The sequence below is a fragment of the Tachypleus tridentatus genome, chromosome 9, assembly GCF_004210375.1.
Source record: "Tachypleus tridentatus isolate NWPU-2018 chromosome 9, ASM421037v1, whole genome shotgun sequence".
NCBI classification, from domain to species: domain Eukaryota; kingdom Metazoa; phylum Arthropoda; class Merostomata; order Xiphosura; family Limulidae; genus Tachypleus; species Tachypleus tridentatus.
In genome coordinates, this window is record NC_134833.1 from 76,162,905 (window position 1) to 76,186,994 (window position 24,090).

The 24,090-nt window shown below is 35.0% G+C and overlaps 2 protein-coding genes and 1 long non-coding RNA gene across 4 annotated transcripts in view; 2 read left to right on the forward strand and 1 right to left on the reverse strand.

Moving 5' to 3' along the window:
• Positions 1–11,153, forward strand: LOC143225535 (uncharacterized). Of its 2 annotated transcripts, none has more exons than XR_013013905.1 (4): positions 1–114; positions 4,987–5,031; positions 9,945–10,017; positions 10,735–11,153. It is a non-coding gene; the product is annotated as an uncharacterized LOC143225535 (long non-coding RNA). The 2 variants fall into 2 exon arrangements; XR_013013906.1 differs by having other exon boundaries at positions 10,787–11,153.
• The window catches only part of LOC143225532 (bcl-2-related ovarian killer protein homolog B-like), a 19,910-nt gene continuing 6,423 nt past the window's right edge, over positions 10,604–24,090 (reverse strand). Inside the window, exon 2 of the mRNA XM_076455161.1 lies at positions 10,604–10,916. Within this exon, the coding sequence (XP_076311276.1) occupies positions 10,752–10,916 (165 nt within the window). The 3' untranslated portion in view covers positions 10,604–10,751. The remainder of the gene's footprint in view (positions 10,917–24,090) is intronic.
• LOC143225533 (LHFPL tetraspan subfamily member 6 protein-like) overlaps positions 21,473–24,090 on the forward strand; it is a 41,882-nt gene continuing 39,264 nt past the window's right edge. The window contains exon 1 of the mRNA XM_076455163.1: positions 21,473–21,597. Within this exon, the coding sequence (XP_076311278.1) occupies positions 21,589–21,597 (9 nt within the window). The 5' untranslated portion in view covers positions 21,473–21,588. The remainder of the gene's footprint in view (positions 21,598–24,090) is intronic.

The following is a 24,090-nucleotide window of genomic DNA, read 5'->3' on the forward strand; positions in this document are numbered from 1 at the left end:
TCCCTGTGTAATGCCATTCTATCTTGAGCTTTGACGAAGATTAGACAACCACGTTGATTTCAAGTTACAACAGATCATCAGGGATTTTACTTGATAAACCAAAGGTTTCACAAGGTATTTACCCATTAATTTCATTTATCTTTTATTGAAAAGTAAAACATAGCATGCATGTATGAGTGTATTGTCTATAGGTCAAAACTATGAAGCATTTAGCCGGTGTTGTGTCCTCTGTGAGATCATTTTGCATTGTGTATCAGCCATCCAAAATTGTACTGATGATTATGGCATACACTTAAAATTGTGACTTACAATCCAATTAATGTTATATTAATGATTAGATAATAACCTTACATGTTAACTGACCAAATAATATTTCTAAACAATAGTAGAATGAATTTTCAAATTGTCATTGGGCTATTTAGAAGTGTTTAATTTAATGTAATGTAGTAGTTACATTATTGTAACAGGTGCTTGTCACACTTATGATAATGAGAACAATATCACAATCACAGTTTGGCCTGTATGAATAATGTGAACTTATGAAGAAACCAGCCTTTCTGTGAAGGTCAACTGCAATTTAGACATTTTGTTTTTGTACTACTACAACCATTCAATATCCAGGCCGCGGGTTTGCTTTGTTCGAGCGCGCGATTCCCGCCTCGAATGCCTTAAGCGTATGATCACCGAGTCGCTGACTATAGTGTACGCTCTGCGAACGGCTAACGATCGGCTCAGCCCGATCAAGATCCAGATGCCACCCCCCCGGTCACTCCCATTAGCTGCCCACAGTTTTACAACATGCCCTATCAAAACTGTTTGTGTTTCCTAATTAGCCCTGTAATTTTACATTATCACTACCCTCTAATTAAGTACTTGTGCTATATGGTTAAAGATAAACACTTTCTATAACAGTATTTCACGGATATGTTCTGGATTTTCATGTGCTATTAATATAATTTGGCGATTTCAATGCCGCAGTTGTTCGTAATGTTGAGCTATGTTTAATTGTTATTTGTTCCTTATTCATTAAATGACCCGATAGTATGTATTTTATATTTTTTTCTTATATTTCGATATTTAAAATGAATATTCTTTTTTTAAGCCCTAATGCCAATATAATGAGAGACATTCCCATTCGTTTCATATAAACTAACACAACTTGGAAGTAAGAAATGGTACTAGCAGTCAGCCAGCTCGGGGGTCACTTTGACGTTCGCGCCCTCTGTATAAAAGGGAGTTATGTTTGTTTACGCGGCTCTCGCTCTCTCTGGTACTCAGCCTCACACTGGAACACACACTCAGTTTGGATTAATAAAAGGAACTCAAAATCAGCGACTCGTTTTCAAACAAGGACACCAACACACAAGACAAGAGTCAGACATCACCCACCAAAACATAAACCGGTCATACTATACAAAGGGTTGATTAAGAAGAGGCAGCGAGTAGAGGGTCCTAAAAACACATGTGGTGCAAGTGAGGAGTAGAATGGTGATCGTGATGGTGAGAATGCGGACACGACAAGTGCGGGATCCCAGCCGTAAGAGGGCACCACTCACACCCAGGGTGAAAAACTACCACAAGGACTCAAGGACCTGAGCCAGCTTCCAGATAGTGGTCCTACCTGTCCAGACTTGAAGAGATACCCGGCCACAGAATACAGCAGCCAGTCAAGGTCATTCAACAAGAATTGGCGTGATCATTACTACATGAAGACTTCTGGAACTGGAAGAAGACGACCACATCACTGAAGTCCCATGATAACTCTGCAGGACACAAGTTTTCCATGCAAGCTTGGGCAGAATTTAAATTGCAGAAAACAAAGTGTGCAAAGATCCAACATGCTCTCGATGCAAGCCATGCTAAAACTGTGGAGGAATATCGGCAATGCATAAGAGCCATGATAGATGCACTGCTCTTACACAGCCTGCCAGAATGAAGCCCAGAGAGGTCACAGAGAAGTAGTCAGTCAGATAACAGGGGAGATTTTCGAGAACTTCTTGACATGATTTCCAGGTATGATGAAATCGTGAAGAAGAAGCTGAGTGGTCCTGGCAATGCCAAGTACACGCACCATGATATCCAAAACGAACTGCTTGACATCTAGCTGGAATGATCAGGAAGAATATTAGCAAAGAGGTCATGGAAGCTGAGCATTTTGCTTTAATGGTGGATGAAACAAAGGATGTGAGCAAACAAGAACAGCTCTCCACTGTGGTAAAGTACCTCCACCAACAGAGCAATGTGATATTAACCATAATGCCTGCATTGACCAGTGCTATGACGGAGCTGCAGTTATGTCAGGGCACATCAGTGGCGTACAGGAGAGAGGTGTCTCAGGCTGTGTATGTCCACTGCTATGCAAACAGCCTCAACCTTGTGCTAGTTGATTGTGTGCACAACGTCCAGGCTGCAGCAGAATACTTTGTGGCAATTCAGAAGCTGTACAAATTCTTCTCTGAAGGTACAGAAGGAATTTGAATCCGTGAACCAGCACATAGAGTTGAAGCGACTGTCAGACACAAGATGGGCCTACCAACATGCTGCTTGTCCGGCTGTGAAAAGAACCCTCCCTGCCATTGTGACAACCCTAAAGCGTCTTGTGGAGGGGGACAATGTCCACAGAGCCACTGAAACAAAGGGCCTGTGCATCCTCCGAAATCAGCAGTTCGTAACCAGTCTAGTGGCTATAGAAAAACTACTGCTGATGACACATTTGCTGCCAATCACCAGAACAGGCGCATTGTTTTGAAGTAATATTGACTATAAACACAACATGATGAAAGATAATTAGTCTGATAGTGACCTTACTTTTCCTCAGTGTATTAACTTCACATGGAATAATTCATTTCTGCTATGTAAACTATGTCTTTATGTTATATTGCTTTTGATTTGTAGCTTTACTCTTAATGGTATATTAAATGTTCAATCTAAGCTAATCTTGATTTTCTTTATTATTATGTATTACCTTGGGTGGAATTTAGGTGAGCAACTCATTACTGGGACCTCTTGTTGGACATTTCCTACCCTGTTTAGAACTTTTCTTTGGTATGGTTTTAAACTTTTGACCAGCTAGTATTTAGGCTAATTTCATAGTGTTCACATTTTTCCTATTAAACGCTAAATTTTTTTTTTTATTTTCCCTTTTGTTATTTTCATCTTTCGAAGCTCTACTCAAATAAATGGTTGAGTCTGACAACACAAAATGCATATTTTTTGTTTATGTTTATTGGCCTTAAGATTTTGGCCAGCAGTGTATAAGTAGTTTTTGATGTGTATAATATTTGGGGCTTATCAAAAAACCGAAGATATTAGAATACACACAGGAAACTATATAAATAATTAACATGTCAATTATGGTGCTTTAATAAAAAATATTAAACACTATATTGTAAATAATTGCATTTTACAAATTGTTTTCAATAAAGACGTCTGTGCGGATTGGCCTGGTGAAAGATCTGTGGATTTTGTACCCAACAAGCCTAATTTGAATCTATGGGTTTTCGTAAAATATTCTTCACACTATAAGGTGTGGCTACGTTATAAGAGTGACAGTTAATTCTTTATCACGAGTTTCTGGTGGCTGGGTGGTGCTGACTGACTGATTTTATTCTCATCAATAATCAATTAGAGACAGTAGGAAATAGCTTTAATAGCTTTGCCATAAATATAAAAAAATATTGATACAAACGTTTTCACGTTAGAAAATTGCGTCTCCTTACATACAATGGCATATTTTTTATATAATATCTGAAAATACTTTTGAATTTGGGAGAGGCGTCTGGCAATCCTATAAATTACTTATGCTACGTCAACTTCTTACTAAGTTTATGCTTGTTTAGTCCTGATACTTTTGAACGTTATTTTCGTTCAGAGCTAATTAGGAAGAGAAAATGACACCAGTCTTAATTGACATGTATTGACAATAGCCCACAAGAAAAGAGTTCAGTTCTATATCATAAACAATTGTCGATTTGATAGTCGTGTTTTCTGTCTGAGGATAATTTCATGAATTATCAGACTAAACCCTTCATACTTAGTAAACGCAACTTGTACTTGTTTCACGACGTAGCAGTCATAAATGTATCTCACGATCTAGTAACTTTAATTTTTCTTTCAATTTTTATATGTCGCATGGAAATACAGAAATATTAAATTCACTAGCAAAATTATTGACAGTTCCAATATTGACAGTCTTATTCAAATTCCCTATACGTTTTATTTCTTCTGCTATAACTGAGTATTGATAGGCCTAAGTTTACAATAAACATCAACTCAACGATTTCAATTGATTTTTGTATCTGTTTTGTCATCGAATCAGAAATTTAATACTTGCAGATTGAACTAACTATCTGAAGAACAAACTCAATAACTCAACAATTCACTCTAATAGATTCAATGTAATTTATTCAAATACTAGCTAGCTCGCGTTTTGGAGAACATTTTAGATTTTAAGCCATGCCAATAACACTGTGTAAAATCTCCCTTTGCCAAAAGACAATATAAACTTTTAAAAACGAATAAACTAGAATACAGTTTGTAACAGTATTTTAGAAAAGAAGAAAATATATCAACATTCATAACTTAACAATGCTCAAAGTCAGACTTGTATGACAGAATACCTACCTATTAGCTAACATAATAATATGCCTAAAATACCTGTTTCAAGTTAGCTGTTCCAGAATAAATCAGGTCTTTTAACACATTAACTGAGTTAAAACTTATTTCTGGTAGAAAAAGTTCACGCAGAAATTATTTTTCGTGGTCCATATTTCGATTTAATATGGAAAAGGTGTGAATCGTGTAAGACGGTGACAAGAATTGCAGTGAATAATACTTTTAACTATTGTAATTATTTTCTTATAACAGATAGTCATATGATAGAAAAAATAGAGTAATTTTTATCTTTCGCCTTGTTTTTTGAGGCTCATTAACTTTAATATACATTAAAAATGAGTTGTACTAAAAAAAAAACTTTTCCTGTTTCAGGAAAAATAAATCTACGATTGAAATTCTAATGGCTTATTGTTCAAAGTAAGTATTCAACGTTTTCTTATTATCATAATTTTATAACTTATGTATTCCCAGTCCAACATGAATACTTTATTCGTACACACTAGTATAGTTTTTCTAAAGTAGTCTACATCCGTTGGACGCAACATGCTTCTTAAACATTTATTTGTTGTAATATTCTAACCCTCTGAAATATATCAATCCAATATTACGTTACAAAAACTGAAAAAAAAAAACATAACGGTTTGAAGTATAAGTCTAAATGAAGCTAGCTTCGAGAAAGAAACAACATTTATAGGCTTCGCGCTGTTCCAAAATACATATCTTTTTATGTACATTTCACCAACGCAATTATTCGGATAACAGAGGTTTATACTTTGAAAGACTAATGTGCTCGGACATTAATTCAAGGGCTTATGGTTCTTGGATTGCCACTTCAAAAAACAAAACGCAGTTCAAAAATTGAAACCATAGATGGGCTATAAGAATGACTGTTACATCCTACCCTACCGGCCCGGCATGGCCATGTGGGTTTAGGCGTTCGACTCGTAATCTGAGGGTCAAGGGTTCAAATCCCAGTCGCCCCGAACATGCTCGCCGTTTCAGCCGTGGGGACGTTATAAAGTGACGGTCAATCCCATTATTCGTTGGTAGAAGAGTAGCCCAAGAGTTGGCGGTGGGCGGTGATGACCTGCTGCCCTTGTGTAGCTTTGCGCGAAATTCCAAAAAACAACAAAACAACAACACATCTACTATTGCGTCAAAAAAGAATATCTCAGATCTGTTGGTGGTTGATGTTGATTAGCTGCCTTCCCCTTGTTCTGTAAGTCGAAGGTTAGCATCAGTTGTGCACATATAGTCCTTTATAATAGCTTTGTCTGAAACTTCTGATGTTACCTATTGTCTAATGAGTAAAAATAATATTTAAAACTAAATTTCACAAATGTACAACAAACCGTGTGCTAAGTATCGTAACATTACAGTTAACTGTCTAATCTGAGACTTAATATTATATGTTTTTGAGAGGTTAAGGTGCACAATTTCCTCGCCTCTCCGCTAGCTCGCTACATATCAGCGGATTGTGCAATGTAATTATAGTGTGACTCACGTTCGTTAAGATTAGCGCAGAAATAGTGTATATGAGTAGTAGCAAACTGTATTGTTTAGTAAAGTAATGCTCTTTATCTAAAATATTTCCTATAACACTCGTGTGTTACTCTTGCTATCATATAACATGATAACACTAGACTTTAAAGTTTATCATCCTGCAAACCATGTGGTTTTTGATTTTTTAACTCATCAATTGAAAACTTTTTCAAATATTTTATACAGATACTTATCTTTGCTTTATATCTTGTTAATCGTGTACACTTCTGTAATCATGAAGTGATAGCTATAAAACACTGTAATTAGATCTTTAATTATACAATGTCAGCGGTCGGCGCCCTCTTTCGATACACGCACCAACTATTTCTGGTGGGTGCTGTAAGCAGATTCCTGTTCTTAGTCATAACGTACACGTATATTTATGTTTCACGTTCCAACCAAACTAGGTATAGTTGTGTGGCTGTAATAACCAACAAAACTGGGAACATCACTTAACTTTTTTGGTCATTTAAAACCACTTTTGGATATTATAATCACAATGAAAAAAACAAAACTGTCAGGTAATAGTACCCATTTCCCTTCAATTATTAAAGTAGAACTTTGTTTAGCAGACACCTTAAACATTAACCTACAAAGGCGGTAAAATGTCTTGCCTAAATAAATAGCAGATTTCCTGGGATCATAAAATACGCCAAAGGACGAACACGGGGTGAACCAGTCGTTTTTCAGGACCCTTTCTTTCAGAAGTGTGGTATTTTACAGTCATAATTACTTTTGCTGAACTCTCCACCAGGAAGTCTGATTCGCCTGAGGCTTCCAATTAAGAAAGAAAAGAAAAATAAACTTGTTACACGAGGGTGTCACGTTAATAAATAGATCACTGACTTTACATAGCAAGTTTTCCGTTTAAATAGAAGTTTGCTTACATTTAGTCACGAAGAGTTTCGTTAATTGAACGTAAAAGCAGAACATTTTATGAATACGCAAACTTTTTATTTCATTTTCGAAGAGAAGGCGACAGAAATCTCTGGATTTAAAGTTGTTCAAAAATCTAGAAGACATTGATGGATGATAATGTTCTATTTCGGAGCATTTAAATAACATTATTGACTTTCGTAACAGCATTTTTACAGTTATCAAAGAACGAGAAACTAAATAGGTTTTAAGTTTTCATAAAGATTTGAGAAGCTAACAATTTTAATAAAACGTAGTTAGATTACTTTCACACTAGTCAATCTTTTTTAAACAGTTTATTTATATGAATATTTTTATTTTTCTTTACCAAGAAAGAAACAATATGTTTGTTCTGAATTTCGCGCGAAGCTACTCGAGGATTATCTGCACTAGCCATCCCTAATTTAGCAGTATAAGACTAGAGGGAAGGCAGCTGGTCATCACCACCCACCGCCAACTCTTGGGCTACTCTTTTACCCACGAATAGTGGGATTGACCGTCACAGTATAATGCCCCCTCGGCTGAAAGGGCGAGCATGTTTGGTGCGACCGAGATTCGAACCCGCGACCCTCGAATTACGAGTCGAACTCCTTAACACGCTTGGCCCAGAAAGAAACAAGACAACGAAGTAGTGCAACAAGTGATGTTAGCAGGAAAAACTGTCAGAATTATGAAACTTTAGGATCACTAAACGTTATCAAATTAATCCATTACAAGTAATAAAGTCAGGGACATTTTCACCGAGTTGGAATTGTAGACAGACCCCATCGGAGAGTTCTGTACTCCAACAGCTTCATCTGAGATATTGTTTTTTAAGATTTTTAGGTTCCATACAATATGATTTCAAGTGTTATGAAAGCATTCAATTTTTGTCGTCAAATTAAATTTTTGGACCTTTACGTCCCCAAATAAAAAAAAAATTTAGAAACATCACTAATTATAAAGTTAACTGTATAATTTAGTAGTTAAATTTTTACAGAAATATTATATTTTAGACATTATTCACAACTGATATCTTTTAATGCAATTCAGCCACAAGGACGCAATGAATAGAAAACTACTGCATACTTTTTGAAACTGAATGCTTTAATTATTTAAAAGAGTTTAACTACACATCAGACGCTGATTTTTCTTTTACACTTTTGAAACTACATAATGGCGCTTTTATATTTTGTAATTGTTCATAAATTCATGTCATATTTCTTATATTTACTAGTCTCCTTAATTTTTATTTTTTAAATTTTTGTTCATTTTTACTTTCAACTGCTTTAACTGTTCTACAGACATACTATATCAATATATTAAAACACAAGTTATAAAATAAACACGAGTGTTAAATAACAGTAATAAGAAAGTCACAAAGATCATTGTGTTTGTTGTTGGTAAAATCACTTAGTTCGTATTTTTGTATATGTTTCTTTGGATTACTTGATAAATAAACCACGCCTATCTGTTAACCCAATTTTAAATTTTGAGTTCTCATTTGAACTAATGCTTTTGTTTTCTTGAAATAGTCAATAATCGTGTTGCATTTTATCAACATTTAAGACAAAGTTTTGTTCAAGAGAAACAATGTATCATATATAGGACTTTGTGAGAGTGTGAAACATATTACCACGAACTAGACAGTACACAATAGAAAGAGGAAATAATATGTTTTAAGACTGGAAGAAAGGCTTCACTTTTTGTCAAACCATGGCTTTTTATAGTCTTAAAGAAACATATATTTTTACATATCTGCTGCTAAAACAAATAATTTTGAAACAACACACTTTGGTAAACGCTATTGATTCAGATAAAATTTTGTATAATTGTTTTACTTATCCTAATTTTACTACAGTTTCTCAAAGGAGCAAGCATTTAAATAAAGTAATATTAAAAACATTAGTGAAAACAGCGTAATCGATATTTGTTAGTTTTGATTTACTATACACACACACGCACTATATGACTAAAATATATTAATCTCGTATCACTCTAGCATGACACAGTCAGTATTTCTTTGTTTCGTTTTACTCTACACATAATGTGACTGGAATTTATAATTTCATCCTACACATGACGTAATCGTTATTTGTATGACTTATTTTGTTCCGCATGTAGTATAACCGGAATTTATAAGTCTTTTCTCACTCTATACTTACAACATACACGATATTTCTTAGTTTCATTTACTCTACACGTAAATTACATGGATTTATTAATCTTATTTTATTCTACATGTATCATAGTCTACAATTTCCTATATTTATTTTATCCTACCCATAATGATCAATACATATTTTTTTAATTTCGTTATACTCTAGAAGTAAAACATCCGATTATTCCTTAGTTTAATCTTGCTTTACACAAAAATAACCAGGATATATTGATCTTGTTTTATTTTAGACATAACGTAAATGATATGTTTTAAATTAATTTTATTTTATACATTAATAATGTCATCTTACTCTAGACTTTCCGACATAATACATTTTTTTCGTCTTAAAATTTTTTATTGTACACATAAACAACTGGAGTTCATTAATCTCGATTTTTTAGTTTGATTCTACTCTACACATAACCAACCTGAATTAATTAATCTCGTCATATTCTATTATAGATGTAATATAAATGATCACTTTTTAGTTTGATTCTACTCTACACATAAACAACTGGAACTTATTTATCTCGTGTTATTTTAGATCTGGTAGGTTTACTACTGATGGTACGAGGAGATAACGTCGGTGATACGCGGCACAATTAGTATACAAATCATAAAATCTGTAATAAGCCGTATCTGAGTTTTTACGACATATATTTACTACTCTCCTCGCTTATAGATTCATCCATTACTTACATAGACTCGTCAATATTTTCTTCCCTTAAAATAGACAAAAATGATTCTACATATTCTTCAATCGTGCCAGAAAACAACGACAACAAACGCATCCTTTGCATTAATAAGTAAGTGTTAAAAATGTGATTTTTTTTACTAGGTTCTTATCTCTTTTTTTGAAAAAATTAAGTCTGGGTTTGTAATTTTTGAAAGTTAAACAAAAAAGTGGCACACGATCCTGAAACGTTTGAAAACTCTGGAAAAAACATATACAACATTTCCTAGTTTATTCTTATTCTATATATAATTAATCAAAATATTTTGATCTAATCTTATTTCAGAAATAATAACTTATATTTTTACTCTGTAATAACATATCCGAGATTTTGAAAAATATTTTGCTCTTTACGTAACAGGATCGAGAAAGCTTAAACCTAATTTACTTTTACATATAACCGGAAGGTCCCTTACTAGTTTTTGCTTTGTATATAGAAACTAGAAGGATTAAATACATCATTTCTCAGTGATGCCGAGAAAATCCACTTGTAGAGAAATATATATGCAAAAACGGCTCGTTTGGGTTGAGAAAATATTTTACATAGAAGAGCGAACAACGTTTCGACCTTCCTCGGTCATCGTCAGTTACTTCTTTCTTTGTGAACCTGACGATGACCGAGGAAGGTCGAAACGTTGTTCGCTCTTCTATGTAAAATATTTTCTCAACCCAAACGAGCCGTTTTTGCATATATATATCATTTCTCAATATAATCAACATCGTCTTATTTTCTTTTTAACGTTGGATAGTGCTTGTTATGAAAAAATATTGAAGTATATTTTTATTGCAGCAATACAAAAAAAAGAGTTAGACATTTCTTTCTGTTTTCAATTGCTCATCAGAGTCACGGACAGTACGCCTAGATATCCAGTAAAATAAAAACACCATCATGAGGATAAAAATGATTCCACCACTCACAAGATGAACGATCCTTACATTGGTAGAGTTTCTAAATCGTGTAAGCAACGCCTCCTGCAAGAGAAATAAAGAAATGTAATATAGGAAAATTTAAGTTTAATTATGTTATAACTCCAGTGAGGAAACTTTTACAACTGAACCACCAGCTTATAACTAAATAACAATATGATGTTATAAAATTCAAGCACAAACTACATATATATGAACTCCAAGACATTAAACTCTAGTAAACGATAAACTGCATTTTTATTTCCTAACGTAAATTTTTTTTCTATAAGATCAAATGTGTGTTATCCCTACACATTAATATTTTTGTAGCATAAACTGTGTATATATTTCTACATTAAGCTTTTTGTAAACTTGAAATTAAAATTGAAGTATTATGTCTAAATAAAGTAGTATTGTTTGTTTTGAATTTCGCGCAAAGCTATTCAAGGGCTATTTGCTCTAGCCGTCCCTAATTTAGCAGTGTAAGATGAGAGGGAAGGCAACTAGTCATCACCACCCACCACCAATTCTTTGGCTACTCTTTTACCAACGAATAGTTGGAGTGACCATAAATGTATAACGCCCTCACGGCTGAAATGGCCAGCATGTTAGTATGACTGTAAGTCTCATAGATATCGTACTGTAATTGAAGAAAACCTGAAACTGACAGTCATTTTTACCATATGCATAATTAACCTCTTTGATACGAAAATAAGAAAGGCAGTAAAAAAAATTATTATAACAATCGGCTTTCCGATTCGAGTTGTCCAAATTTCCGATCACACTCTACGAAACCTTTAACGAGTTTTCTTTATATGCGTAAAAGACAAAGTAAACAGTGTCTTATGAGCTCCGCTGGTGCTAAAAGTGAATGTATCGTTTGTTGCTAAAGTAGTTTAGAAACTAAAATGTCGAATTTGTTCAGACATACACTACATGGCCAAAAGTATGTGGACACCCCTTCTAATTAGTGGGTTTGGCTATTTCAGCCACACCCATTGCTAACAGGTGCATAAAATCAAGCATACAGCCATGCAATCTCCATAGACAAACATTGGCAATAGAATGGGTCATACTGAAGAGCTCAGCGAATTTCAACATGGTACTGTTATGGGATGCCACCTTTCCAACAAGTCAGTTCGTCAAATTTGTGCTTGCTAGAGCTGCTCCGGTAAACTATAAGTGCTGTTATTGTGAAGTGGAAACGTCTAGGAGCAGTAACAGCTCAACTACGAAGCGGTAGGCCACACAAGCTTACAGAACGGGACCGCCAAGTGCTGAAGCGCGTAGCTCGTAAAATCGTCTGTCCACAGTTGCAACACCCACTACTGTCTCTGGAAGCAACGTCAGCGCAAGAACTGTTCGTCAGGAGCTTCATGAAATGGGTTTTTGTGGCCGAGCAGCCGCACACAAGCCTAACATCACCATGCACAATGCTGAGCGTCGGCTGTAGTGATATAAAGCACACTGCCATTGGACTCTGGAGCAGTGGAAACGCGTTCTCTGGACTGATGAATCATGTTTTACTATCTGGCAGTCTGACGGACGAATCTGGTTTTGGCGGATGCCAGGAGAACGTTACTTGCCTGAATGCATAGTGCTAGCTATGAAGTTTTATGGAGGAGGCTGTTTTTCTTGGTTTCGGCTAGGCTCTTTAGTTCCAGTGAAGGTAAACCTTAATGCTACAGCATAGAGTGACATTCTAGAGAATTTTGTGCTTCCAAATTTGTGGCAATAATTTGGGGAAGGCCCTTTTTTGTTTCAGCATGATAATATCCCCCTGCACAAAGCAAGATCCATAAAGATATGGTTTGCCGAGGTTGGTGGGGAAGAACTTGACTGGCCTGCACAGAACCCTGATCTCAACCCCATTGAACACCTTTGGGATGAATTGGAACGCCAACTGCGAGCCACGCCTTCTCGCCCGAGGTCAGTACTCGACCTCACTAATGCTCTTGTGGCTGAATAGGAGCGAATCCTTGCAACCATGTCCAAAATCTAGTGAAAAGCCTTCCCAGAAAAGTGGAGGCTGTTGTAGCAGCAAAGGGGGGACCAACTTCATATTAATGTCCATAGTTTTGGGATGAAATGATCAACAAACACATATAGGTGTGATGGTCAGGTGTCCGCATACTTTTTGGCCATGTAGTTTATATATACATTGGTGAAATAAGCAGATAACAACACACAGAGTTGCTTAACATTTAGATCACTTACAAGTTTTAACCAGATAGGAGTATTACAGCCCAACTCATCTACGATAAATATAATCTCTCAACCAATACAGATCTTCCTTACACAGGCAGAATAATTATAGAGAGACAATTTTTACGTGAATATAAAATACACAGAGACTTCGTTAATTTTTTAAGTGCAGCCTACAATCAACAGAGATAAAATATGACATTTGTAGCTCAATACACATTCAGTGTTTATTTATCACCCTCTAACAAGAATTTTTTGTTCATGATACTCTTATAATTATTTTGAAATTACGCTTTTATATCAAAGTTTTTATAACGTCGCTTGGATGGATAACGTTGTGAATAATATTACAACAGAAAATTAATGTATACTTAAACCTAAATTCTCGACCTATTTTGTGAAAGCCCTGATGAAACTATAGTGGTATACACGGGTTCAGTTAAATAAATTATTTCTGGGTTATTGTTATTGGTTTTTATATACATTTATGTATAATTTATCTACAACAAGGCGTAAACCGAGTTTTATATTTCCCGGATGAAACTCTTAGACAAATATAAACTGAAGAGGTTTCTAAAAAACTTTGTTTCCCGTACGAAAACATTTTAGATTAAAGGGTTAAAACGTTAAATTTTATAACAGTTTTATACAGTAAGGTACATCATACTATAATGGAACTCTTGCTTATATGATACCAGAAAAACGTTTATATTACGCAATGTGCAACCCTCAACTTCGCGAAATTTTTATCCTGTGCACATAAAAACTTGCAATAGGGATCACGATTTTCCTGTTTCACTTCCGTTTCCCGTCACGCAGAACTTTATTTTTCTCAATTCTCAGAGTGCAGATATTGCGTCATGAATACGTCACACACGGATCCAATACAATGACGTTACGGTCAATTAAAAATAATCTTTATACTTACGAAATAGTGGAACTGTATCTCAGAACGGCTACTATAGGTATTAACACTTTTACTGATAAGGAGAGAACAACGTATTGACCTTCCTAAATCATCTTCCGGTTAAGAAAGAGAGAGTTTGAATGTGACCGTTGAGGGGCACATGTCTTAGGAACGAGAGTATAAATGGGTACGGGATTGTAGGGGGCGTTGCAGGTGGATATTAGGTTATTAATTAGCATAGGTATGAAGGAACACCTTTCAAACTCCTAGGAAGGTCGACATGTTGTTCTCTCCTTATCAGTAAGTGTTAATACCCTTACCAGTCATTCTGAGATACATTTTTATTTCGAGTGGGTTTCTCGTCATCAAGAAATAGCAGAACTGATCTTCTAAAAATAAAAACTTTAAGACTAAATTTGGTAAATCTAGAAGCATCATTACAATTACTTGAAACTCACCGTGACAAATAACGTGAAAGTTTTTAACCCAAAACAAATGTTATTTACTTTTATTACTTAAATAGAAACACGTGAATCTTCTTATTTGTATAAAAGACGTTTGTCTTATATTCGTAAGCGGATTACATATAGATGGGGCAGCCGAAATCATTGACTGAGACCCCAAAAACTGACTAATCGAATTTAAATCCAACTCATAAGACGTCCACATATGTGATATGTAAAATGTATACTTCTTTTGCCCCTGGGTCATTCTGATGATATTCTGTTTCAACTCATATCGGTTCACTAGCTACACAGTTGTAATTCGAAAAGAGTCCACCAGTCAATAAAACTGACTGGGCAATCTTTGAGACACCTATAGTCATGTGAAAAAGTTAGGATACCCAACGAAAGCCTGTGTATTTTTGTAACATTTTTGAATATATAGATATTTAATCTCAATTTTAACAATACTGAGAGATTACAGAAACATAACTAAACAACTAAAACTGAAAAAAAGACTTTTCAAGATCTTTTGTAAATGTAATTTTACAAAAATGCATATTCTAACTGAGGAAAAAGTTAGGACACCCCATATTTATTTCAACTTAAAATGGCTCAACTCACACACAGGTGTATCACACCAGGTGCACATGATTAGAAGATCGTTACTGAGCATTTTGAATGAGGCTTGCCCTATTTAAACCTCAGATATTTTGTTTGGTGTGCTCCTGACTGTTGAAGTGAGAGTGAGCACCATGGTGAGAGCAAAAGAGCTGTCTGAGGCCTTCAGAAAGAAAATTGCAGCAGCTTATGAGTCTGGTAAGGGATTTAAAAAGATTCCAAAAGATTTTGAAATCAGCCATTCCACTGTCCGGAAAATAGTCAGCAAGTGGAGGGCTTTCAAAACAACTGCCAACATACCAGGTCTGGTCGTCCAAGTAAGTTCACCCCAAGAGCAGACCGCAAGATGCTAAAAGAGGTTTCCAAACACCCTAACATGTCATAACGGGACTTACAGCAGGCTCTGGCTACTGTTGATGTGAAAGTGCATGCCTCTACAATCAGAAAAAGACTGCACAAGTTTAACTTGCATGGAAGGTGTGCATGGAGGAAACCTTTGCTCTCTAAGAGAAACATCAAGGCCAGACTGGAGTTTGCCAGAGTGAATGTAGACAAAGACCAGGACTTTTGGAATAATGCTCTTTGGACAGATGAGTCCAAATTTGAATTATTTGGACACCAGAGCAGAGGACATGTTTGGCGTAAACCAAATACAACATTCCAGGAAGAGAACCTCATATGAACTGTGAAGCATGGAGGTGGAAGTGTCATGGTTTGGGGCTGCTTTGCTGCAGCAGGACCTGGACAGCTCACAATAATAGAAACCACCATGAATTCTACTGTGTATCAAAGGGTGCTTGAGGATCATGTGAGACCATCTGTACGGAAATGGAGCCTGCAACACGACAATGACCCAAAACATACCAGTACATCCACCAAGGACTAAGAAATGGAGAGTCCTGGAATGGTCAAGTCAAAGCCCAGATCTTAATCCCATTGAGATGCTGTGGGGTGACTTGAAACTGGCTGTACATGCAAGAAACCCCTCAAACATCTCACAGCTTAAAGAATTCTGCATTGATGAGTGGGGCAAACGTTCTTCAGACCGATGTCAGAGACTGGTTGATGGCCACAAGAAGAGTCTCACTGCAGTTATTTCAGCCAAAGGGGGTAACACTAGCTATTAGGGAGTAGTGTGTCCTAACTTTTCTTCAGTTAGAATATGCATTTTTGTAGAATTACATTTACAGAAGATCTTGAAAATTCTTTTTTTCAGTTTTAATTGTTTAGTTATATTCCTATAATCTTTCACTATTGTTGAAATTGAGATTAAATATCTATATATCCAAAAATGTTACAAAAATACACATGCTTTCATAGGGTGTCCTAACTTTTCACATGACTGTAGGTGTCAATTCTACATTCTGGACGTTATGTTATACCTAGATATACCTACCCGATACTGTCTGTGGAAGAAAAATAAATTCGAGATTGTTTACCCCAGAAACCACCTGATAGTGAGCTTTAATTTGACAAAAGTTAACCTGTGAGATAAATCGCTCGTGTGTCTTAAGTCAAGAATAAACCCAATTCAGTCATAACAGAAACTCCTCACTGTCATCAAATGCTTCAGAATGTGACCGTTCCAGTTGCGTAGCAATGATTAATATATATATATACAGAGAAAGAGAGCACATTGAGAAGTTTCATAGGGGCTCATATGTTATACAGTCGTTATGCGAAAAAGACCAACCCGTAAAGTGGGACCGCCGCACATTGAAATTATACATAATTTTATTTTGATCTCAATACAGGCTGAAAGGGTGAGGATACTTTCTGTTGAACAGGGACGAGTACAAGGTGGATTTTTAGCTGTGACTGATATATTTGTAGAGCAGAAGATTTAAAAGAAGGATTTTTCCTAACGAAATCAAAATATAAATGAATATTTCGTGTGTTTTTAACGTATTTGTGAGCTATTTGTAACAAATTAAAAATTTAAATTTTCAGTTGTATTGATTTATTTAATTGATCGATACTGTTCAATAAACTATTATTCTTGGTTCTGTATTTAATCCCTCCCCCCATCACGGTACCAAAGCGGTACATATATAACAATAAAAACCAGGTTTATACACCTGCGGTGTGCACACCACAGATTGTCCCTTGTGTAGCTTTGTACTTAACAATTGTTTTTCTTTTTCCCGTTGGGTTTTGGAAGGTGACAAGCACTCTCGTTCCAGGCATTCAATGGCCTATGTATGCCATGAGGTCATACGCAAGTGATGTTAGAAAATATAGAGAATGTAATGTTTGCTTCAAAGCAACAACCCGTGTTTAAGTACATTTCTAAAAGAAATCTGTGAGTATTTAAATAAACTTTTAAAGTACTAACGTTTTAGAAACTGCTTCTAGTACAGAATCAGTGTGTAAGAAAGAGGAAACCATCGTTGTGAAACAGAACAAAGGATGACAACGACTAAAGCATCCTCAGAGTTCGTGCTGAATGTTAACGAGCAGGCCCTGCACGGCCAGGTGGTTAAGGCAATCTATTCTTAATCCAAGGGTCGCGGGTTCGAATTCCCGTCACACCAAACATGCTCTCCCTTTGAGCCGTAGGGGGTTTTAATGTTACGGTCAATCTCACTATTCGTTGGTAAAAGAGTAGCCTAAGAGTTGGCGGTGGGTGGTGATGACTAGTTGCCTTTCCTCTAGTCTTACACTGCTAAATTATGAATGGCTAGCGCAGGTAGCCCTCGTGTAACTTTGCGCGAAATTCAAAACAAAGCAAAACAAACATTAATGAACAATGTCAGAGAATATATGCAACTTCACATGCCACGATGGTACAGCTACCTTAAAAAACGCCCCCCAGTAGCTCAGCGGTATGTCTGCGGACTTACAACGCTAAAAACCGGGTTTCGATACCCGTGGTAAACAGAGCACAGATAGCCCTTTCTGTAGCTTTGTTCTTAATTCGAAACAACAACAACAACCTTAAGAAACCTCTCATTACTCTGAGAAACCATCACTCAGGCATGTAAATACGTTGTCTCTGAACAAGTGCATGTATAAAGATAATTTCCAGGATTGCTTATTTTAATTTCGCGCAAAGCTACACGAGGGCTGTCTGCGTTACCCATCCATAATTTAACAGTGTAAGACTAGATAGTTATTACCAACTCTTGAGCTATTATTTTACCAATGAATAGTGGGATTGGCTATAATATTATAAGGTACCCAAGGTTAAAAGGGTAAGCAGGTTTGGTGTGACGAGGATTCAAGTCCGCGACCGTCAGAGTACGAGTGGAGCGCCCTCTAACCGTCTGTCCATGCAGGACCAATTTCAGGAAGCATAAAGCCTAAACGTTTTGTTCATGTACAACAGGTGTTATAAGGTGGGCCACCTTTTACTAGTATGGACTTTGTCCAGTTACTACATTGAAAAAAATAGGAAATTAGTTACTGGCTAGAATAATATTCTACAGTGTTGGTAATGGTATCTTCCAAGATCACAATACATTATTCATGTTGGAAGCAGAGTTGTGGCTTAACGAATTACCAGAACTGACATCTGTAAAAGAATAAGATGAAGTTTCGTTGCACAATCGTCTTTTACCCTCACATGCTTAATTATCAGATCTTGGCCCTATCAAACCGTCATCTCTGAAGGAATGGGGTAGAGTTCTTGTTACAGAACTGTCGCTACTCTTGCTTCCCTAATTACTAGATCTTGGCTCCATTTAACCGACATCTTCAAATTAATTAGAGAAAGTTCTTGATTAAAGATAATAATTTACTCCGACACTTCGAATTACCAAAGGTTAGTCCAGCTGAATAAGAATCGCTAAAGGAACTGGGTGGAGTTTTTTTAAATAATAGTTTTCTACTTCAATCTTGCCCATTTACCTGATTTTAGCTTCATCAAACCAATACCTTGTATAGGCATAGTGTAGCTAAAGAGTTGTTATCAAGGCATATTCATTTATCCTGGCCCGTCTAGTTGCCAGACGTTAGTTATTTTGAAATATGTGAATCTAAAGGAAATGGATAAAGACTTTGTTGAAAATAATGGAATATTCCTCTTTAAGCTTTCAAGATGACATCTAATAGGTAATGTCTTAATGGCTTTAGTGGCTCTATGCTATACTAAACCTTCCTTGGAGAGTGCTTTTAGTTTGTCTAATTATCTATAAACTCATATAAAATATACCAAGTAAAAATACTGTAAAAAAAATGATCATAATAATCATTATATTTTACTTACGTGATTTACATAATATTTGAATGTAATTAATGCAAGACCGAGTGTAATTGTTTATAATAAAGTTACATTTGCGTTTTTCAAGTTGTTTATTTAAATATATTGTTAAAAATAAAATAGAATGTTGTTCTGATACCAAGCATACATATTAATATTATCTTTGTCATTATTCACACTAGGAGTTATTATGTAAAGCACATATGAATATCTTAAAGATATTTAAGTCTAAATTATTTAATAATCAGCTACATAAATCTTTACACGAAATGGTTAGTAATTTTTAATGTATGGTGTATTTCAATAGATTATGTTCAGTTTTCCATTTCTTTAAACTTCCCCCTCCAGAAATATCTTCATGTCATTTAACTTTTTTTTTTTTTTTGGGGGGGGGCGAGGTTAAAGTTATGTCTTAAAATGTAATTATTTAGATAATATCTTTCAAAACGACAGAACAGGGTATAAGCCAACATATTTATTTCTGTGTTTTGAGGCCCAACATGGCCATGTGGTTAGAGCACCCGTCATCTGAGAATCGCGGATCCAAATCCCCGTCATACCAAACATGCTCGCCCTTCCTTCCGTGGGGACGTTATAATGTGACGGTCAATTTCACTATTCGTTGGTAAACGAGTTGGCGGTGGGTGGTGATAACTAGCTGCTTTACCTCTAGTTTAACCGTACTAAATTAGGAACGGCTAGCGTAGATAGCTCGCGCGTAGCTTTGCGCTAAAATTTAAAAACAAACAAATTATAATGAACTTAGCATTGCAGATATTGCAAGGCTGGTAAAATTATACACATCGTAAGTATGTAATATAATAAATACTATAATATACGGCATTATTAACGCTGTAAGGTGTGTAATATAACAGATAATATAAAGTATACGATAGTATAGACATTGTGAAATATGTGATATTAAAAATAGAAACTGTACGATGTGCGACATTATAGGACGAGATTTTGTGGTTATTGTATTCGTTTGTTTCTGAATTTCGCACAAAGATATCTGCGCTAGCCGTCATTAACTTAGCAGTGTAAGACTAGAAGGAAGGCCGCTAGACATCGCCACCCGCCAGCAAAGAATAATAACATTGGTTACAACGCCCCAAAGGCAGAAAGAGCGGAGATTCGAACCCGCGACCTTCAGAGTACGAGTAGAGCGCTCTGACCATCTAGCCATACCTGGCCAGTTACTGTAAGGTAACTTGTAGATAGCAAGTTACTTATTTAGAAAGAAAATTGAAAGAATGTGGCAATACAGACACTTTACTGTTTGCAGTATTAAAAAGTACTGTAAGGTATTTGACAACACAGAAAGTATAACTTAGGTAACATTACAGAACCTGGAAGGAATGTGCCATTACAGACACTACAAGGCATGTGATATAGAAATTGTACGATATGTGACGCTATAGTACTTGTAACTTTTGAGACAAGGTAACTTCAAGGTATTGGATTTTGGAGATACTATACGAAATGTAGTCGGTGAACACAGCAGGTAGCCTGATATGGCTTTGCTATATGAAACACACATACGAAATGTAGTTACCTATTCTAGATTAATGAACCGTGAAACATTAGGTAAAAATTATTGTTTACGTCACTTTAAAGAGGAAATAACGTTTGGTGGAAAAATATTAGATCTTTTGTGGCACACACTAAATATGCAGTGAACAGAAATGGCATTTCTATATAAATGATATTTCTACATAAATAGTACTAAAATTTATTTTTGTTGAAAATGTTAAACAAAAGCTTTTCTACGTGTTATCGTATACGAAGTATTCACGTTTTACTTTAAAAACCTTATTTGTATCATTAAATAATGAACTTGGAAATATAACACACTATTTGTAATAGCAGAATAGTTTTTAGATAGTCATCACAGCAAACTTACCACGTGCGTGAATTAAATGCAAAAACAAAAACATGTTTGTTTGTACATAAATGACAGAATATTAACGTGGCGCTTTATCTTTTTTCTCGATTCAAGATCTAACAGAGATAACTTAATCAAACTTTAAGGACTTCATTGGAAAAAAATGGAAGCTAGAGTTTTACAGAATAACACTTCGGGTATGACGTTCCGTGGTTAGGCAATATCAAGGATTGGCTGAGAACAGGCATTTGTGACGTCACTCTTCTACTGTCTGATGGCAACATTAAGCCGACAGGATAATAGTTCGAACTCATAGAAAAATATTTTTAGAATAACATTAATCTGTTCTTCCACGACGGTATTGCATGATATTAGTTCTTGCGTGTCAGTACCAGATGAAGCCAGATATTTCAATTCACTATTAATTATAGCAATCAAATACTCCTGTCAAACAAGCTTGTTTCATTCAGTCCTACATGAAGAGAGTAAGTATGCAATATTTACATAGAAATTAATTTACAGTAAAATAAGCACTACTTCGGTGAATCTTAACGCTTGTAATTTCGTGAATTTTCATAAATTATATTGTTTATTTGTCTAAGGAAGTATGAATTATAAACTGATAACCACGTGATCCTACTGTTTCGTTAGAGCAGTATGGGATTTACTTCAATTATAAAGAAACTATACTTCTGCTCATGAAATACGTAGTTAGTTTTTCTTTGCAAGTATCACATTGTATAAAAACATTTCTCATCTGTAGAATAAACGTAATATTTCAAGTCTTTAAACTGAAGTTAAGTGTTAAATGATGTCATTTACATTAGAAATCTGTTCATTTATACTCTTATTTAAGGTGATTATGTCTCAAACGTATAACTTTCAGTCGGACTTGTATTAACATAGCATTTGCTCACCATAAAAAACTAAAAATACAACCAGATCTGACTACCTACAAGATCTCTTCTCGTATGGGGAAGTGAGGACCAATAAACTATTGTTATTTATACAATCTGTTTATCGAAAAACGGATTTGAGTATTTCTTGTGTATAAAACCTTTAGAACTTCTTCAAATGGTTTAATTTAGTAGCTTATAATTTATATTTATTTAGAAACAACCGAAGTTACGAACGCTCCTCCCCTCAAAAATTACTATAGATAATATGTATTTAAAGATTTAAAGGCAATGAATCCAGAATGTATTAAACTCCTAGCAAAGCAATCATATTGTTGGTGGCAGTTTTATAATTCAAATTACCAGCATTTGATTAGGTATTAGCACTCGAGCAAGTACAGTTTGTGAAATGAATGAACAGTGAAGGTTTTTTGAAATAAAATAACTGTTATTTAGATGAGACCTGAACCAAAATATCATAAAAAATGGATATAATCCTTCGTAAAACTATACCTATTTGACTTTTAACGAGGCAAAAAAAAAGTTTTTCTCTAATGAGGTCAATTACCTTCCTTCCATGTAATGAGGTCAATCACCTTTATGTTCCATTTATTTATTTTTCGTATGAGTATTATAGCGATACCAACAGAGTTAGTTGGTGCTGACGTATTCAGTCTCAAAAAATTTCATTAGTTGAAGTTCTAATTTCTCAATTTTGTTTTTTTTTATTTATTCATCTGCAGTGAAATTTAAATTGTTTCGCTTTACTGACAATAAAAGTACAATAAACCATAACTAGGCGTTTTTAGAATATTTTTATAAGTTTAAACTACCACCTTAGACTAAAAGAATATTAACATCAAAGTTACTGCCTCCATTTCACTGCTTCTTTATGCCTTATACTTTGCTCCTCCGGTGGTTCAACGGCAAGTTCGAGGACTTTAAGCACTAAAAGTCGAGATTCAATACACAGAGCGCAGATAACCCATTGTGTAGCTTTCTCCTTAACAATAAACAAAAGCTTATGTCTATAATGTTTCACTGCTATGCAATGAACAAAATCACTATAGGAGAATTAAACAATCAGTGTGTTGAGGAAGATTCAAGTTTTGACTTTGTGGCATTATGTGAACTTTAAGACTTGTATAATGTAAATTAGACAAATAGAAAAATAGTTAAGTTCATGTAATCAACAGTTGTCGGTTTTCTGTTGGATTAAACCTACTTTAAAAGTTATGTTATTTTGAGAATACGGAAGCGAGAAATGTATATATAATAGAACAAAAAGCCTCCTATAGGTGAAAAAAGGCTATCATTTGTTCAACATTTATTCACAAAGCATGTATCTTCACAGTCAAGGGATTCACTCATTACAGATATATTTCCAGTTAGATATGTAACCCAAATTTTATCTGCTGCTTGTTTCAGAAGAAGGCCAGGAAATGATAATCTGAGTAACATATAAAGAGAAGAGCTTTATAATAATGTGCCGTGTTAAATATCATCAAAGCAAGATACTATATTTAGTTCAAAACTATAAAAAATCAACCAAGTAATTAATACAGCTAATTTAATAAAACGCCTGAACTAGATGTATGTAAGGTCACAAAGCAAAAATGTAGAATGATTGAAATGCATTACATATCATCACTTGGGTGCCCTCGCTGTTATTGATATTCTCGGCCACTGTTTTATTAATAGTTCACGATGTTCAACCAGATTACATTTAGCTTAGTTCTAAATTTATAGTCAGAGTGCATGATAATAATTGTTCCAAAAATATATATAATGAATAATATAAAAATAACAACAACTACGTAAAATTCAATATATAAAATATAACTTTAAAACATGTGATATTGGATATAAATTGCTAGAACACTTAATTGGTTAATATAAAGTTGGTTGACGAGACAGATAATACAGCAAACATACCAAATAATGTTTAAGAGTATCAAAATTAACAAATAAAGTGAATAACGAAATCATGAACTAACTAATAAAATACAACAAAGTTAAATCGAATAAAACTAGCAATAGTTTACTAAACGTTCTATGAGTTTCAGCGGAAATCGGTTACTT